Consider the following 19,890-nt stretch of genomic DNA (forward strand, 5'->3'; position numbering starts at 1 on the left):
CACCCTTAAGTTGCATAAAACAGAGTAAATGCCTGATCTCAGAGTGAAGTACTGCTGCACAAACTGAGAGAGGTGCAATAGTCTGAATCACATCTAGTTCTTCTCCCTTGATATTTCATCCAGACCACCAGTGAAGTGTTCTTCTGGATGGGTGAGTTTAAATGCCTTTACCTGACAGAGTCTGTTAAGCTTAAGAAAATGAACATTTGAAGCAAATATGAAATTCTGTGGGGTTTTTTTGCTTTTTTTTTTTGAAAATTGTTGGAGAAGACAGAAGTAGCACAGGCAGTCTATGCATTTATGAGGAGAGCACTAATCTTTTGAGGCAGTACATAAAGCTCATCTAGGAATCAAAAAGAAGAAAATAAAGGATATACAAATATTTGAAGTTACGAACAGTTGTTACAAAAATTATTTAGTGTAAGATTTGACAGTAAAAAAGAGGTTAAAAGATCATATTCATAAATGGCTTGAGTATAAGGAAAACAGCTTAATAATGAAATATAGTGAAATAGTTTTGCATAGGGAAAAATAAATCTTGCACACTCACTTGAGTTTTTTGTGACAGGATTGGACAAAATACAGAGAATACATACTATAAATCAGTATGTATTTTCTATCTTTTACTTCTTCTGTTATGTACTACCCCTTTCTTAAAGAAACAAACAAAACCCAATCCCAACTGCAGCTTTCACGTCTAGGAAGCACACAAGTTATTTTGTGAGCTGGATTCTCACCATTCATTGTCTGCTAGTGGCAGAACCCACACATCACACTGCTCTTTACTTCTATTTGTGCTGGAGAAAACCTACATATGGAGATAATTGTAAATGATCACTCTCCTAAGAGAATGAGCAGCTGACTGAGCTACGTGTAGCACCATTACAGCCCTTCCTCAAGTAATTTAATTATATATAATGAAAAAATTCAAAATTTTAAATAATTTTTTCAATATACATTGAAATTCACATACTGCAATGAATACACATTCATTCAATAATGTGAATATATGATCAATCAATATATAATGAATATATTAATTCAATAATGAATGTAAACCAGTCTGGTTTATGCTGATGCATGAAAAGATGAAGATTTTTAGATAACAATTAAGCTCCTGAACAAACCTTGTTCCCCCATTTCTCACCCAACAGTTTTTATTTATCATGATTTTGATGTAGTGTCAAATCATATTTTCCATTTAAGTTTCAGGAGCATTAAGAAAGGCTCTGTTGTGTAGATACAAGAATTTTACAGGACCTATTTACTTCTCAAATTATGAATATTAATATAAGCATGCAATCAAAGCATGAAACAAACTCAAGGATTACATTAGGATATGCTGGTTCTGTGATGTTTAATCCTTAACAGATCATCTCACAGATTTTCTGCCCTTCTCTTCATCTAGTAGGCTACTATTATCACTGGGAATGGGATCTCTGCCTACTTTTGAAAGTTTTACCTTAATAATTAGTGAAAAAGCTAAAAATTATTCTGATTCAGCCAAAAGTACACAAGTCTTCTCAGATGACCAGGGATACAGTCTTTGTCTTGATGAGTTGAAGGCTGATAATCCAGGCCTAGGGTTGTCCATGTGCTGTATTCCCAAAGCCAGTGGTTCAAAACCAACGGGGCTTCAGAACAATGATAAATTGTTTTGTTGCCAAGCTACTGCCTGCTTACTCTCTAATACGATTTTTTATCTGCATTTCTGTATTGTTATATCCTATTGCTAACCAATTTAAAAAAAACCAAAAAAGCAACAAGAAGGAAACTATTCCTCAATTTTAATTAAACTTACACTGCACTGATGGGGTGAAATCAAGGGGAAGTGGGCTGGGAGGAAAGTATGGGGCTATAAAATCACTGGTAGAGAGGAGGAGAGGTGGGAAGATGTGAGACACCTCACCCGTGACCTGAGGGAGGGTGGGAAAGGAGAGGGGAATCTGGGGCGTTTCAGCAGGTCTGTATTTAAGAACTGAATTTGGGATACTATAAGGGCTTATATTCATATAGCTGGTAGGGCTAGTTATTAGCCTCTGGACGCCCATTTACTCTCCTGCAAAGAGTTGACATGTCCTAGGACAACTCAGGTTAGAAGGAACCTCAGAAAGTGCCTAACCCAACCTCCTGCTCAAAGCAGGATCAGCTTGGAGGCCATCCAGCAGGGGGGAGAGCAGAGAGTGTGCGTTGGCCTTTTAGCATATTGTCTTAAACTGTCTTTTCGAGAGGAGTTAATGTCTTAAGTCACTGAGTGCACCTGAGGTTGTAAGTGGGCACACAAAGGAGCTAAGGAAGAGGAGCAGAGCAGCTGTGAGGGCTTTGGTCTTCTCACTGGGCTCCTGGGGAACACTTTGGTGTCTGTCATTTGTCTTACCAGCCAGAAAAGGCTGCAAAGCCAGCAGAAGACAAAACTGGCAATCACCAGCCTGCATTCCCAGGGCTCCTTTCGTACCCCTCCTCCTTGACCCATTTGCAACAAGACAATCAGCTCTTGGTTTCTTTGATTTAATCTGATTCAAGCCTACCTCAAAAGCTGAAGAATATGGAAGACTATCCCAAAGTCAAACCTGGGAGCTTAAACCCCAGAAAACTAACAAAAGTAAAATTAAAATATCATTAACTTGTTTAAAATTTAGTTCTGGGGGTAACAGCCAGAGTTTGTGGGGCTTCTGATCAGTCATCTAAGTCTTCTAGCATCTCATCGAGCCTATGTAATTGTTCTCTGCTTATTCTCTTAGATTTATCCCATTCCCTTTTCTTCTTCACTTGAATGCAACTAGAGCATTGGCAGCTTACCCACAGAGACAGGTTGTCTTTTGTGTTCAGAGTATCTCCCAGGTCTCATTCTCCTACCTTGGTGTTGTACCTGTCCTCCTAATTCAGTTTTTTCTCTTCTCCCAGATGATCTAATATGTGTTCTTAAAACCTCTATTTTTAGATTCCTCTACATATGACTCTACATCATAAAGAGTATTAATTCTACACAGATTCTGTTAAGCTCATGATCTCTGGTGCAATACTCTGTAGACAGAGCTTGCTGCATTTGAATGCATTATTAAAGCAGAGTGACAACTTTCATTATCTGGCTGCATTCCAGCACCTCCTTGTGTCCTCTGCCAGCCTCAGAGGTTGTGATCCCCATAAGATGACACTTGGGCATAAGTCATCTTACCCCAAATTAGATGCCAACTGTGGAATTGCATTTACTAGACCTCTGCTGAATGCAGACAGCCCAGACATGGAGAACTCAAAACAAACAAACAAAAAGAACAGAAAAAAAAAAAAAAAAATCACTGAGGTATCAGTCCTTTAAGCAACAGCTCTTTGCTGTGACAGAGACTGTCTAGGTGAGTGGGTTGATGTGGGATTTGGGAAAGCTATGAGAGCAGGGAGGCAGAGCAGTAATTAATTCCTGCGCTATCTTGGATACTGCTGCTTCTTTCCTGGGTTTTGTCCCTTATTTTTTTTTTTTTTCTAAACCTAGGTAGCTCTGCTATTACCAGTGTTGCCTGGATACCATCAGGCAAAGTCGTCACTGAAAAATTGAATTAAAAAAAACCTGTATCAGGCAACCTAATTTCAATGAGGCATTTTAAGTTGAAGATCCTTTTATTGTGCTTACTGGTTTGCACAGATCCCCATCACTCTTGCTACTGTTTAGTTTTATGACTTCTGCTATATCTGATTTTCTACTGACTGGAAAACAGGCCTAATGCTGAATTCCAGTTCTCTATTTACCTCTTGGTATGAATCTCTCTAGATTTTTCTAGAGTACATCTACTAGCTAACCACTAATTAAATTTTCCATGAGAACAATGGAGATAAAGAGGCAAAGATAGTTGTAAAAATGTTGAACTGTTATTTCAAGAATAGGCCATGCTGTAGACAAGCAGAAAGCTCTTGTAGCTGCATCCCATGTCTGTTTCAATGTGCCCCTCCACTGTCCCTTCCGAGAAGTCTTTCTTTGAGATTTCTGAATGAGTCTAACATTACTGATGCATCTCTCACAGAGGACTTTACTCGTCTCTTTTACAGAGGAGCTATCCAGCCTCTTTTTCTTCTTGTTAGAGGTAGATGTTGTGTGCTGGAATAGAGCCATGTCTTCCACTCTCATCTATCCTAGGTTCAAAGCCCTTCTTTCTTCTGCAGCACATGTCCACACTGAGCTGCTAACCAGAAAACCTGCCCCAACCACTACTGCTGCTCATTTTCCCACTGCTGCCCATTCTGAAGAGGCAGGACTAGGAGCTGGCAGAGGCCAGATGCAAGAGCTGAACAAGAGAAAGTGTTTCACAGAAAACAGGAAATGATTTCTAGGATGCACTTCCAATTTTCTCCTTCCTCAGAGCAAGTCACTGAAAGACTATCGATGGTACATGTGTGGGATTTTCTCCCTCTTTGTCTGCAGATGTCATGACCACTTAGTTCATACTAAATATTGTGGTTTTGCAGTGACTTTCTTCTTCTCAGTTGTACTGCTGTTACATTGCTTATAAACTTCTAATACATTTAAGACTAAAGAAGCAGAATTTACTTGTTCTTTGATGCAATTTGCCTTGACCAAGTCCATAGTGTGACTTGGTAGCCAAATGGGGAATGAAACAGTAAGGTTGATCAGTGCCCAGTTTTCCTGCCATTTCCACATAAGACTGAATCAGAGCAGTTTAAGCAGTGTCCCTGTGTGGGCAATAAGAAGGGTATTGCATCTTTTCAACCACGTAAGGGCCTGCTGGATACGTCTGAAATCTTACAGAAACCGAGTGTTGGTGGGTTACAGGAATGAACTGTTGACTGTTTATATCATGGTATATAGTGCAACAACAACACTCATGAGATATATTTAAACTTGTCCCAGGGCAGCTTTTTGCTTTAGCACTTGATATTCTAACAAATACATGTGTATATATATAAAGGTCTTTATATTTCTGTTCTAGGTAGTGCATTTATTTCTGTCTTTTTCCTAAAGAAGACCATGAGGACTGCTGATATATTGGGTAAGTAAGCATTTGCTAATTTAGACATGTGTGCTGCCATATGCTTAGCAAGCTGTAACTCTCACGCAGCCCCCCATCTTCACACTCCCACTTTCCCAAGCAAGTGCTTCAAGGCAGATACTTTCAAAATTGGGAAAAAGTGATAAAAAGAGAGAGAATCTTCAATGCATGAGGAAAAGACTGTATTCCCAAATCCTCTGCTCTTACAACCATAACCCATTCCTTAAGTGCCCTTATTGCTCAAATTTATTTTCATTTTCTATTTTTGCCTCTGAGGTTGTCTTTAGTATTATCTTTATGAGTACAACACAGAATAAATAAAAACAGGGAATTTATTGAGTTACGTATTCAAATATAAGATTCTTTTTTGTACTGCAGAGATATTGCACAAAAATTCAAGCTCAATTTAAAGTGATAACTTCCCTTTAGTTTTCGTTTTATCACTTCAAAAAAAACAAATAATCATATTGTCAAGTCTCCTGTTGGGAAATGATGTCTTCACTGTAAAAGCCTGTCAACTTTTTGTCTGTGTCCAAGACTTTTTGCATATCAAAACTGCCTACTTTGAATGCAGCAATAGTGAGAGAAAAGCAGATTTCAGGACTTGGGCTTTACACCAAGCCTTCTCAACTGGGACAGTGCACCTGATGCAGGGCATGAGATATTTCTGTTGGTTCCTAACATCTAGGCTTGGTTGTCCAAACTGTAGTGAGGACAGCTGTTCTCATGAATGTGTTGGAGAGATCTGTTCAGTATCGTTCCAAGAATACTATATACGATTTATTTAGGTTTGGAATCCAAGTTTGCCAGCTCAGCTGCTAAATTCAAACCCCCCCTTCCCTTCACTGATCATGTTTCCCTTATGGCCTTATACACTATGTGTTGCTTTAACTAGTGTTCAGCTGATTTATTTTATTTCTGTGAGTTTGACTTTGCAAGATGGATTTAACAATGTTGCTACATTCCATAAGAATGAGCTGTATGATGGGAAATATGGTGATGGTTTTGCAAGCACATAAATATAACACAGTTCTGCTTTTCCAAGGGAGCTGTTAGAGATAGCAGTGCCAACAAAGCCCTCCGGATGTGCTTTGTTTTGTATTCCTGAGCCTTGCATTCCGCACCGATTTATAGGTTTACCAAGAATTTCAAAGATTACTCGAAGAAAAATTGATTAGCTAATATCTTCCTTAATCCAATACAGTTTACAGTCTTAGGATCATCTCACTTATGTCTTGGTACTTCAGTGAACATCTGTGTATGTCACAGGCAGATGTCCACAAGGCAGAACTTGCAGATTTTTATTAAAAGCATAATGCAAGTTCGACCTTGAAAAGGGGCCCTGGCAACCTAGTGGCGGAACAGTCTATTGCAAATCATCCTTTTATAAAACAGTTCATAGATCTGCAAATACAACAGGGAGTGGCCAGAATGTTGGCCCTGTGACAGCTTCACTTAAGCACTGGGCTGGCACATGTGTGTTGCATTTGATGCTTCCAGGGCAGGTTGATTGCTGATGCAGATCTCTATGGCCACACTGACTTTGGGACAGTTATGTTTATTTACACTGGTTAATGATCTGACTGGCTGCACTAGTAGGAAACTTGTCCTTTCAGTTTAGGCTAAGTTTGTGCGATGCACTTTGTGCCTGGGAGAAGTACAAAGGATTAATTCTCCTTTATCATACACTTGGGTTTAGAATCGACTGTATTTGAAAATGCATTGTTGAGTTGGAACCCTAATTCATATGGCTTTACTGACAACCTTTTTTCACATTTGCAAAATTCTTTGAATCTTTAATAAAAATTAGACTAGATTAGACCACAAATGAAAGGTAATCCAATTGCCTAAGTATAGATCTGTTTAAATGGACATAAATTTCCTTCTAGAAACTATTTCTGAATCAGCTGAAGGTCAAGTATGACCATGATTAGCATTGCCAAAGTAACGTGTCATTTTCTTTAAAGGAGGAACACTGACAATAACAGGAATATACTTGTTGGTGACATTCGCTCCAAATGTACCTCAAGAACTCACAGCAAGACAGGTGCAGAATTACTTAGTAAGCTGGCCTTTTTTGGTATATTCGGTGAGTATCTGGTTCACACTACTCCCTTAATCAGAAAAACTGGGGTTGCTGGGCTTTTTATAGCATTCTGAATTAGTGCTAGAAAAACTGCTCCTGAAGATAAATGGCATGATTTTCACAGGAGAGAAAGTCCCTCATCATCCTACTAAATCCAAACTGAAAATATGCAACAACAAAAGATATTTTTTAACTACATGTTAGGGGAAAGTCATAATTGTGCAGAATTAACAAGAATGGAAAGATTTTGATATTTGGGGAACTTGAGGGAAAATCTAAATATTGGTACTGTTTAAATTTCCTGTATATGTGTTCATGCCATCCTGTCTGCCTATACATCTAAGTTTCAGGGCTTTTCTGGAATGTGATGGAATTGTGCTTTTAAAAATCAGGCTATGTATGTTCTTGGTCCTTCTTTTTGTCTTTCATACCACTCTTTTACTCCCGTGTTGTTAAGCCTGGCTGAAAGGAGCCTTGTATGGAGCTGATATGTGAAGGGGTGGCCTGCTTCACTGCCACTTAGATTAATCTGAACCTGAGATAGAATTCAAATACAAAAATACCATTTTTGATTAAAGTATCTATATACAAACATCAAGCACCATACATCTTCTTTGATGTGTTTAATTAACATCAGGAACAAGACCAGAGTGAGTAGGATGAATTTCTGTCCCTCTTTTCCTCTGGAAAGCTGAAAATGTTTTCTGCCAGCTGAATGTAAAAGATGCAATATAGGAGCTTCAGAAGCGGTTACTTTTTCCCAGTAAAGGCACTCACTCAAATTAGATTCTTAGTGCCCAGGCTTTTCTTAGTAGGAATCTAAGAAAAGCCACTGAGTAGACAGTTTAAGGACCTTAATCTTCTAGCCAACCTGCAGACTTTACATCTATCTATGAACTACTGATTAAACACAAATTACATGCTACCATAAAAAATGTTGGTCTTCTCTTTCAATTTTTTTGTGTCCTTTAGAAGATCCTGAAAGATCATGATACAGCTCAATGGAAAAAAATAATATCCATGGTGTATAACTCACAACATGTACTTTCAATCAGGCAGTAGAGAGGGTTTTGGAGGCAATACCCAAGAGTTTTGGGGTACCCAGTAAAGGTAGCTTCAGCATCTAAAACAGCTTTAAGAAATCCATGCAATCAGCAGAGTAAAAAAAGAAAGTTCAAAACAGGGACATCAATGCTGTTTCTTTTCTACTGAATATCACTCTCTACCGTGCAATTCCACTTACAGATGATAAAGTAGCCTGACATTTTAAGCACTGATTTTAAACTGTTGATGTACCCATCTGTGTAGAAATGGTGGAGAGAGAAAATTCCCTGTCTACACCCAGTGACACCAGAAATTTCTGTGTGATATACCATTCACAATTTCCTGAAAACAACAGGTTCCTTGAAAAGGGCTTTTCCCCACCTGAGGACTTTCTTGACTTAATTTCAGGAAGTTTTCAAAAACACAACTGAATGGATAGGAAGACTGTGCTGTATTCTTCTTAGGAGACAATGGGAGGAGGTAGTAGGTAACCTCTGAACTTTGTTTCTCCTCTTACCTCTTTTCCCTACCTTGCCCAGCATCTAATTCTACATGTACAGCATAGGTTTTAGGGAAGGATGGAGCAAATACAGAGCAAATCTTGACGCAACAATATTTCAAACTTTATGTGTTCCTTCAGTTCCATGGATTAATCTGTGTTGAGCTTCCTCTGTCCAAAGAAAGGGGGCAAGTGAAAGGCTCCACAAGAGACTGAGATATCAGCCAGATTACCCTGGTATGCTGCTGCAAGATCAAGGAAACCCTGCTGTAAACATTCTCTTTGGGCAGGGAACAAGCTCTTCAAAGCTGGTTGTAAAATGCCTAGCATTGGTTGGCTGTTGAGATATAAAAAAGCACAGCAGAAGCTGCAGAATTTCCAGTATAAATATACAATGAGGAGACAGTACAGATGTATAATGCAGTCCAACAATCTTTCTAAAAGTAGCCCCAAAGTGTCGTCTGCTGAGAAATACAAAGCCCCAATGGTACAAAATGTTCTCCGTGGGTGGTAAACCATTCCCTTGTGGCACTCCACTAGTATATTCTGCAGAAGTAGCCTCTAATTCCCACAAGACAACTTTGAGTCACCTTCTGAGACTCTACAGTAACATAATTATGTCTGAGCAAGAATGACTATCGGAGCTTGTTTTCTTTCTCTTTTGCTTATGTGCACTTTGGGTCTCTACAGAAGACATAAATCATAGATGAGGCTCTTATGTTTCCCTAAACAGAAGCGTAGTAAGGATTGGGTTGTTAATATTTAATCTCTGCAAAATCAGGTTCAAAACATTTCTGCTTTTCTTTTGAAGTGCCTAGAAGACCATCCTGTATACGCCAGAAAAGCATTTGAGGCAGACAATGTGGTATTTTGTTTTGGTGCCTTCTGGTAATGCTTAGAAACATGGAAAACATGATTATTAAAACATGTTGATGAGATGTGGGCTGGAGGAGACCTCAGCAGAGATTAGTTGTAATAGCAAAGATGATTGTAAGCAGGTGAAGTTCCTTCATTTCCTCTAAACAAAGTATGTAAAGCTGATATAATCTATGACCTTCCCATTCCTGGACGTCATAATTATCACTACCACAGCTATTAGTGATGAGACTGAGGACTGTTCTGGGTGGTTCTTGGAAGACAATTTTAGGCAGCAGCTGGGCATCCCAGCTGTGTGAGGCCCTGTTAGGAGCCATGGACTCTGCTTGCAGTGTAACTTAATTGTCACAGACTCTCTCTCTCTCTTGTCTTCCTATTAAAGATGACCTGTAGGTGGGTCGCCAAGTGGCAGAGAACCATGGAAGAATAGTTAGGCTGCTGGGCAGCACTGAGAAGTAATTGTTTGGATTTCCAGCTTAGTATGTGGGATTTGACAGAACTGAGTAAACTTAGACAGCAGCCCTGAAAAGCAAACATTATTTATTTCCCTAGGTGTGGCCACAGGACTGTCATCTCTGGCCCTACACCATGGCTGCTCTTGGGGTTGCCCCAGAAGGTAGAGGTGGCCACGCACACAGACCTGTGCTCCCCTTCCAGAGCTGCCATCAGGGACTCCTGTGTCCTTTTGATCATTTTGCTTGGCTATTTGTTTCCTTTCAGATGTGTCTTCTTGGTGGGTTGGTTTGCTTTAAAGCAGGAGGAGATGACAGTGGAGCTTTATTGTAGCTTTAGCAAGAGAAGAGATGATGAAATGATGAGGACCAACAGAAGGCTGATGATGACCTGGTTCATTCAAAGCTGGTGCTGCTTGGCACTACCTGCCACTCAGGGGTTGGACTGAGGTAGAAGAGGGAGTGGAATGACAGAGATGCTGTGATGGAACAGTTTGAGCCAGTGACCCTTGTCCCTTGGCTTGGTTTTGGATGATTGTTCTAGCATAGTTTGAAATCTCACTGACAGGACAGATGATGCTGCTTCCCCCTGCTGTGATTGCCTAGAGGATATAAAAGGAATCAATGTAGGTGTAGCAGCTTACAGTAGGGTTGTCTCATGGGTTTCTGCACAACCTGTGGTAACCCACCAAGGGTCTGGGAAGAGTGCCTGATGCTCAGGTTTGCACTGGTGAGGGAAGCAGAGGTCACAGTGCTATGTTACCTGGCCAAATCCCAGTCCTTCCATCCTGTGTGCCAGTCTTGAACTGGTGTGTCATGGAAGAGGATACCTAGGACATCTCTGGGACTCCTTTCTTAATGTGGGTACCTTTCTGAGGGGAATAGTTACTTAGCAGAGATTTCTCCTGTTCTGTTATCATTTGTTCCCTGTCAGAATAGCAAATAAAGCTGCCTTGTGGCTGTTGTAGCTGCAGCCTGATAATGTGATATTCCTCTCTGGCCCACAAAGATGTGTTGGACAGTGGCACAAAATGCAAAGCTGTCACCTTTACTTCTGCTTTCAAGTCCCCTCAAAATGCTGTCACAGTTTTCAACAGGGAGGCCAAGATGAACTCACCTGTCTGCAGATCGTGGCATTTCATGTGTTTTGGTTCCTGATTTAGACTTACCCAATGTTGCACTGTTGGATAAAGCTGGAGAGGCTGGCCAAGTTACTTGCTGTGAGACTGAGACAAAAGCCTCTTTTCCCTCAGCTGGTGGCCAAGTTTTCATCTCTGGGTGCAAGGCTGATGGGGAGGGACATCAATCTGGAGGAAGATGAGACCAGCACTGAGAAGATTATTCAATTAGGATTAGCCTGGTAATCCAGGAATGTTTTGGGGTGGGGTTTTTTCATTTGGTTGGTTGGTTTGGGGTGTTTTTTTTTTTTAATTAACCCACAGCCAAATGCTTTATTCTACTCAACACATTTGAAAAACAAGCAAACACCAATCTAACACCCCCTCACCCTCAACTTTGTTGTTTTAGTTTTTCTAATCTTGTGATAAATATTTGACATTTTTTAAAGAAAGGTGATGTAAAATCCAATTTTGTGTTCTTCATGTTTTGAAATGCAATTGTCTCTTGGTTGTCTTTGGGAGCAAGGGATCCATGTGAAGGTAAATAAATATTTAATTAAGTATAATTATGTTCTGTTAATATTTTAAAACACTGCTGAATTGGGGAGGGTATAAGTGTGGCAGAGAATTTTAGTAACTGGGCAGAGCTGACAGCTTTCCTGCTGCAGTTACTCTCCAAAATGAGAAATAGCTACTTACATTATATTACCATAACTAGTAATTGTTCAGTCACCTCTTTGGAAATGTCATCAGCACAACACCCAGGTACTTTTGAGTCTAGTACTGCCTTATGGCGGCTGTTGATTTAAGAGTGAAGTGGCATTATAAAACATAAAATACTATGCTGGTGACAAAATCAAAGAGATTAACAGATGTTTCTATGATTTGCTTCTTTGGCAAAAAATAACAGTAATGAGATTCAGTCATGATGACAATCTCATTTTCTGTCTTATTTTCCCCATTAGATTACTTTCTGACATGCACAAATGAACTTCTCTATCTTCATGTTGTCTCTAAGGCTACCAGGCTTCTTAGCACCCCTTAATGCATCATTCCTGTTTTCATAAGTCTTCTGGGCTTCACAGAAGCTTTATGGCCCTTGCACTTGCTGTGCACAGGGGGATATTTGGGCAACCCCTTTGGGTAGGAGGCAAAATACCCATGCTTTTGAGATGGCAAGAGCTACTGAGGGAATCTGCAGAGACATATGAACAGGAAGTCAGCAAATTTAATGGTCATTTAGCTGTCACATGTTATTGAAGGAGCAAAACTGGACCATGCATGGTGTAGGTGGAGCTGTGTCAACATCTCAACATGTCCAATAGTGTGGTCTGCTAATGTGTCATGGAACTTTTCAAGGTGAGGTCCTGGCAGGTACCTGTGATTTGAGAACTACCATAAGAAATAAGTGCTTTCCTCCTTATGATGTATGGCAGAAATCTGGACAAAGTTTTGAGGGGAGTTTTTAGTAGGAATGGTGAGAAGGGCAAAGAGGGTAGCAAAAATAAGCTGGCACATCACAAAGAGTGAGTGGCATTAGGAATACTATAGCTAAAAGGAGAGATTGCTCTTTCTTTAGCTGAGTGCTTTACTCCATAGGAATTATAGACAGAATTTCTGTAAGGATTATTACTGATAAATATTGGTACCTTTGCTGTCACATTAAAAAACAGTCTTCTCAACATTACCAATGACAAAATATAGATAGAAGTGCAAAACGAAAAACTGAAGATATAAAAAATGTTCAAAGTTTTATTTTTGCTATAACAGGAAAGACGACAACAATTGTTCGATAGCTCAGTCAAGTAGTCAATAGTTATTTTTTAGCAGAAGATACTTTATAAAGCCATTCTTTGCTTTGAACAGATAAGGCAGTAAAAGTGAATATGACATCTCAAAGACTTTGAATGAAGCATTTATTACATGGTTTCACAGCTCTAACTTTCTTTTCTTTTATTTTCAGATTTTAGAAATTATAATATTCTGCATTCTCCTCTATTTTTACAAAAGAAAGGCTGTGAAACACATCCTGGTTTTGTTAATGATGGTAGCTCTACTGGGTAAGAACATATCCACTTTAATGTTCTTGTCTGTTACTTCATAATTCCTTGTCACTGCATCTCTCCAGACAGATTAGATTAAAGCCATTTCAAAGCAGTGTGCTGAAGAAGAATCACTGAAATGTGATTTTTACTGGGGTCTCCTTTTGAAGAGAAAAGCTGATTATTAAATGTAGTTTCTGTGCTTGTTGCTGGGACTATTTCTTTTAACAGATCCCCTCAAATTAATATGCTACGTGCAATGGTATTCTGAAACTTGTTTTAAATAACACTTGAGGTTTAGATCCTGGGAAAGTGGACTATTCAAAACTTTGCTTTGGAGAGCAGGCTGTGAAAATCAGTTCTCCAAAGCAGAGTGGTTGAAGACCTTGTAAGCACTCTGTAAACAAATGCAATGTTATGTTGTGACTGTACAACAACTTTTAATTATCTATGACTATTTGAATGTGCCACATTTCATATTTTACCACCTCTCCTGAAGAACACAACTCAGTGGGCCACTGAACTTCATTTTCTATCATTGTCACCACAATCATTAACCAGGGGAATACAGGAGATAGTTTTATCACAGCAGCTTTCAATAAAGTTAATCTTGAATCAATTTTGAGAAATATCAGGAGTTCATCTCTGAAGCTCCTATGCTTGCATGGTTATAGCAAGAATTTTCACCACCCTGTGTGACAAATTCTCCTGTCCTTGTCTTGTCATTTCTCTGTGAAACCCTCCTGGGACACAAGTCTTTGGTTGAAGTGAAAGGTGCCATTGAAGTCAAAGGTTATTTTTTCTCTGAGTTCAGTGGGTGCATGGATCAGTCTGCAAAGGCTTACATTTCTAACAGAGGTGACCATGAGGGTTTTGATAAGACAAAATTTCATTAAAGTTTTCCAGGTACAAAATTTGGATTTAATGTGAATGTGAAAAACTGAATGTGAAAAACCCTCACAGATTTATTAACTCCCTTCCTTCAGATCCCTGAGTGGTTTCTTACTCAGTTGAAAAACTCAGACTTTCAGAACAACTTTTTGGGCACAGTATTCCTATGTAGGTTTCCCAGCCCTAGGAACATTAGGAACTGTAGCTCTGCAGAAGCACTGAAGGATTTCCATGCTCCCTGCATGAGGCAGAGATAGAAAAGCCCCCATAGCCTTAGGTCTAACTGCTCTTGCTTAGGAGGTGAGAAGTGTGAGTGTGGCTATCCCCCAGCTCCTAGCACAGAGCCTTGGAGCTTTGGCAAAGCCTGAGCTGCTCTGCAGCTTCCAACATGAGGAGTGTGAAGCACTGTGCACTCCTGAGCAAAGGTACAGCCTCCTTCTGCATAGCTGGAAGCCTGAAGATTTCCAGATGTGCTCCTACACATCCCTGCTGCAGCTCTGGGCAGGCCCACCATGATGCTGCCCCAAGCAGCCCTTGGAGACGTGGGCAGTAGGTCTGTAGAGCCCTGCTGGCTCTGCCCTGCACCCTGCCAGCCCTGGTGCTGCCACCGTGAAGGGGACATGCAAACCTGGGCCCTGGAAGGCACTAACTGCAGTATGGTGGTCTGGCCACAATCACCCAAAAATACATTTTCAGCTGGTGGCTGCTGAGGTTTTTTTGAGCTTATGCGAGCTGAGGAAAAATGTGTCATTATTTCTGCTCTGTTAAAAAAGGCACAAACAAACAAATCCTGGTTCATGGGACCTTCTGAAATGCTGACATTTCCCTTGTGCATGGAAGTCAGAACTGCATCTGACTCTGGTTCCTGCAGCTGTCCTGGAGCCTGGCAGTCCCCACAAATCTACACATAGAACCCTCTGGTTGGACTCTGACCTTTCTGTTGAGTGAAGTGATGGAGGGGCTGAAAAATTGTCCCTTACTTTACTCCCAGTTGTGTGACACAGGAACAGCCCTTGCAAGGGCCTGCCTGCCTAAGGTGTGTGTGCTCATGGAAGGTGATGGAGTCCTGGTGGAGTGTTCATATGGATGTAAATTAAATGTAGAAAGGTTTCTTTACAGAGAAGGCAGCCTTGTGTTTCACTGGATATGCAAACTGCTTTTGCCATCAAGAAAATACAGAGGTGATCACAAAATTTGATAAAGTTTTGCTTAGTACAGATCTTCAAATTCATTTGGTGACAATCATCTTACCTAATGTATATACTGTTATCATAAGTTCGGGGGAAACATTTCAGATTATAGTGGGATTTCAGAGGTTTTTGCCCTAACAGCTGGAATGTGACATAATTTGTCACACTAGATTTGAGGGAAGGTCATTCTGACAGAGAAAACAACTCCTAGGTTTGAAACTTATTTCAGAGTTACTTTAATGAAAAAAAATCATTTCACGTCTCAAAGAATATAAACCAACCAACCAAACAAACCCCCTGATACTTTCATTTCTGTCTTGTTAAAATTATAAGGTGTGGAAACTGCCCTTTCATCAGAAACAAAATTTAGCTATCTTTACCCTTAGCAGGACAATTCAAAATACTCATTTTTACCTGTAAGTGTTCTTTTAAAATAATAACTTCCCCATGTGAGAGTGCAAATCTCAATTTTATGTAGATGTCTTCTTGGAGCTTGGGTGTATTTTTGACTTTTTATCATAGTGTTTGCACCACTGCAGGCCAGTGTTTGACCTCTGCTCAGTTTTACAGCTGTGTTTGTTAAAGCACTTCACCTGTTTCCATTACAGAGAAAGAAGTGCTGGGTGGAAAGGTTTTCATGAAAACAGTGAATTTCATGGTGATGAACAGGATCATCACAGGATGTGTGCAACACTTAAACTCCCCCTGAACTTTTGGACTTTCTATAAGAAAAATGCTTGCAATCAAACCCACAGACCTGCATTCATTCCTCTTCCCCCTCCTTTTCTCCCAACCTTTGGCCTGAACCTTTTGCACAGTGCAGGTCTCCTTGCCAATCTGAACGTTACAGGAGGATGAATCAGAGCACTGAAATCCAACACTCCTCAGCTCTGCACAAGGGTGGAACTGGATCTCGGCTGGGGGATGGTGCTCCTGACAATTAACCACCTTTCTTCAAAGGTCGTCTCTGCAGCCTGACTCTTTAAATTTTTAGGGTTTTTGAATTTGTTACATTTCGTTTGCAGTAATCACAGACTTCTTCCAAGAGCTCCAAAAGGAAATCTAAAGTAACTCTTAGCTAAAGTCCCAGCCCTTTTCTAAAAGATTTGTCTTGAAAAACCTCTCTGTACTGGCGATATGTATTAAAACCATTGCCTGCTGTCTGAAATTTGTTTGTGGTGATGCAATGATAGTGATTAAATGGATTGACAACACACTACTAAAGTACTCCTTCTGTGGGATAAATCCAGTAAATGGTCTCAAGAGCCTGGCCCTTGAAATGAAGTGCAGACCCCTGTGTTGTTTGTCTACTCTTCATATATATATTACACGTGGGGAGAATTCGGTGCTTTGGGATGTGATCTCTGAAGTCAACTTTGTCCAGCTCTTGTTTCAGAAGAAAAATTCTGAGGGTGACAAGTTATTTGAGGTTGCCAGTGACACATGCAGGCTGCTATAAAGAGGCATTCTAACTGCTTTGAACAGATAACCAGACCTCTCAGATATCTCCTGAATACTGTAACATTGGCTCCAAATTAGCAGTTGGAGCTAAATAAAGTATGTGTGGAAGATGTGGAGGCTGTTGCACCTTCAGCTGGGAGTCCAGTGTGCTAAAAAGACTTAAAGGCAAAACACAAAGCATACTTGTGCTTAGCAAGCATTTATAAAATCAAACACTTGTTTTAGGAGCCCAAGTCCTTCCTCAGTCTTATTTTAAATGATCAGGCCTGTGGCTCTGACCTGGGTTCTTGTCCTCCCTCACTGATCTGCTGAAGTCACTGCTCATCTGAGTCCTGCCCTGCTAATCTCTTCCTTTCCCTTTCAGCATCAATGACAGTCATTGCTGTTAAGGCTGTGTCCAGCATGATAGCACTTTCTGTGAAGGGGAAAATGCAGCTAACTTACTCTGTTTTCTATATCATGAGTGTTTTAATGGCAACATCTTGTGCTTTCCAAATCAAGTAAGTGAGATTCTACTTACCTACTAACCTTCATACATGTTTTATCTGACAGTTTTATTTGGTACTGATAATGATTCCACATGTAAGTTGCATATTAAGGCAACAAATTCTGGCAGAGCCTTGACAGATGCATAAGTTGCCTCCAGCTGGTTGTATTGTTTATTTAAACTTTATTTCTTAGTTTGTAATGGATTGTTATGGACACCACCTCCTCTCATTATCACCTTCAACAAGGTCTTCCCAAATTTACTTGTCTAGTTTTGGCACAGGTCTTAACACACTAAGTGAAATTTATCCTTATCTAATCATTTGGGGGTTACTTTTAGAAATCTTTATTGCTGAATAATCAAATGGCCATGTTTATCCTCATTATTCATGTCTGTGCCCCATCTTTATGGCCCCAGTCAGACTGAAGAAGAGAGTTTATCCCAACTTTCTCCCTGCCTCTGTTAAATCTGCGTATTGCACTTTGCTGTCCTCTATGATATGTCCTCTGTACCTTTCAAGTTTCCCCTGCAGGCCTCTGGTCTGTGAAGTGATTGGTTTATGCTGCTTTTGCAGATTGCTGGGGGTGGCAGCATGGTAAAATATGTCTTGCAGTTGAACAGAGTCTGTTCCCTTTCTGCCTGCCCCTCTGCTTCTGGTGCTGATAGCAGCCTTCAGTAATCTCATCTAGACTGCTCCAGTGTGAGCCTGAGTAGTTACTTGCATGATTATTTTCTGGCAGAATAGCCAACCCAGCTTTTTCATGGCAGAACATACCATTCCCATGTGGGATCAGAAAGTCCATGCATTATTGTGCACTGACTCTCCATGGCTGACTCAGGAACTCCCCTGTAACAGATTATAAAGTGATTTACATCCAACTTGTCTTCACTGGAAGAACAGCTTCGGGCATTTAAAATAGGAAATAAGAGCTTGCTAAGTGAGAAACTGCTGAATTAACGTCTCCATCTTGTAGTTTTTTTTCTTTCTTGCTTTTGCTGGCCAAAATTAGAGCAGAAGTGAAATGGGCCCATTTCATTCCCTGGGCTCAGTGTCCCTTTCTCTCTACTCTTGTGGATTTGTTTTCTAACAGGGACAGTGCTGTCAGTCTACATTTTTCATTTTATTTGTTTTCTCTCTTATTTTATTTGACTGTCATTCATTATCTGAGAACAGCCTGTGCTGCAACAATCTCCTGGATCCAATGCTGTGCCTTGCTATCACTGTTTTAGTCCCTGTGACCAAGTTTGTTGCAAATGGGAGAAAATAATGAGGTGTTTTCAATGACTTCAAAATCCTGACTATCCTGTGGATATGTAGGATTTCTTTATTTTTAAAGCACCATGGAGACTGTTCAACAGTTGCTAAAATAACCACGCAATTATTTTAATGGCTAAAACAGATCCAAGCTTGGATTTTTACTGTGCACATATATTGCACCAGTGAAATGTTCAAGTGTGGTTCTTTTTACAGGCTTGAATATACTCTGCAGACTCCTGATTTTTCTCTCTGAAATGACCATTCACATAACAGAATATCTGCAGGTGCATCCACAATGTCAGCTCGTGATTCATCACTCTGTGGGTGAATGTTGATCGCTGTGGTCTCTGTACAAGTGGGTTAATTGCTTTGCCTTTTTGCAGATTGTGCAGGCTGCTCCACAGCCAGTGTCTCAGTCCTGCTGGGCTGTGTACAATGCATGCTCCTGTGGTCCTGCACACTCTTGCTCATGATTCTGGTGGGAGTTCATGTTGCCTTTTGGAAGAGCAGAGAGTTTCCAACCCAAGGAGGACAATCTCTAAGCCACCTTCCTGGACTTTCCCCACAAGACAGAGTGTTTCTGGGGTGTGATTGCATGGATAAACATACAAATAGGTGTTTCAACCAAGTTGGGCTGAGCAGTAGCAGCAATGTGGACTTCAGCAAAGTGAAACAGTTTCTAGGAAACTCACATGTTCATGTCCATGATGCCAATATACCCTTACACAACCTGTTTGAACTAGACCAACTTGTCCCTGGCTGCTTGCAGGCAGCACTGCTTCCAAGAACCAAAGCAGTTCATAAGCAATAATACCCTAGCATTCCTCCCTTACCTGTGGCAGACAAAAGTTTTCCAGCAGTGCTTCAAAACTATGTCCGTTGAGAGCCTATGGCCAGAAGAATCCATGCCAACCTTCTTGCTTTCACCTATTCATTTGTACTCTGCAGAGTCAAAACCAGAAAGTAAATTCAATATGCGTATGCTGTCCAGGGCTACTTGCTATTGTGTTAAGAAATGGTCACACTTATTGTTAAACTGACAAGAAGTGGCTTAAGCTGACTCAAAGGGCAAGGAACATCCTGTAGGCATGAGATGCAATAATACTTATTTTGCAGGTTCTTGAATCAAGCAATGCATCTGTATGAAGCAACAGCAGTTGTCCCCATTAATTTTGCATTCTTCACCACCAGTGCCATTATTTCAGGTTTGTTTCTGATCTTCTTCCTTTACAGAAATATTTTTTAAACATCAGATTTTCAAGAACAGGAACCCTGTGAATAGGAACCCAAACCAGTCATACTTGTCTTCACAGAAAGAAATTTTTCCTAAGTTATAAGTGTTTAAGTTCTGAAAAATAAGTACATTCGCAACTTCTGAAACAAAATAAATAGCAGAGTATTAGAACTGGATCATCTTTAAGGTCCATCCCAACCCAAATCATTCTCTAATTCTATAAAAATAATCAAATTCTAACCTTTCCAAAATAGA

At 40.2% G+C, this 19,890-nt stretch overlaps 1 protein-coding gene across 3 annotated transcripts in view; it reads left to right on the plus strand.

The window, feature by feature from the left end:
• The window catches only part of NIPAL2 (NIPA like domain containing 2), a 53,331-nt gene that overhangs the window by 27,726 nt on the left and 5,715 nt on the right, over nucleotides 1-19,890 (plus strand). For 2 of the 3 annotated variants that reach the window (XM_083863717.1, XM_083863718.1), the window contains exons 4-8: nucleotides 4,938-4,997; nucleotides 6,965-7,086; nucleotides 13,036-13,132; nucleotides 17,021-17,156; nucleotides 19,518-19,606. In XM_083863717.1, coding sequence (XP_083719843.1) covers nucleotides 4,938-4,997; nucleotides 6,965-7,086; nucleotides 13,036-13,132; nucleotides 17,021-17,156; nucleotides 19,518-19,606 — 504 coding nt within the window. The remainder of the gene's footprint in view (nucleotides 1-4,937; nucleotides 4,998-6,964; nucleotides 7,087-13,035; nucleotides 13,133-17,020; nucleotides 17,157-19,517; nucleotides 19,607-19,890) is intronic. The other variant, XM_083863719.1, reaches the window with a different exon arrangement.

This window comes from Zosterops lateralis (genome assembly GCF_965231275.1).
Source record: "Zosterops lateralis genome assembly, chromosome: 1".
In the NCBI taxonomy this organism is placed as follows: Eukaryota; Metazoa; Chordata; class Aves; order Passeriformes; family Zosteropidae; genus Zosterops; species Zosterops lateralis.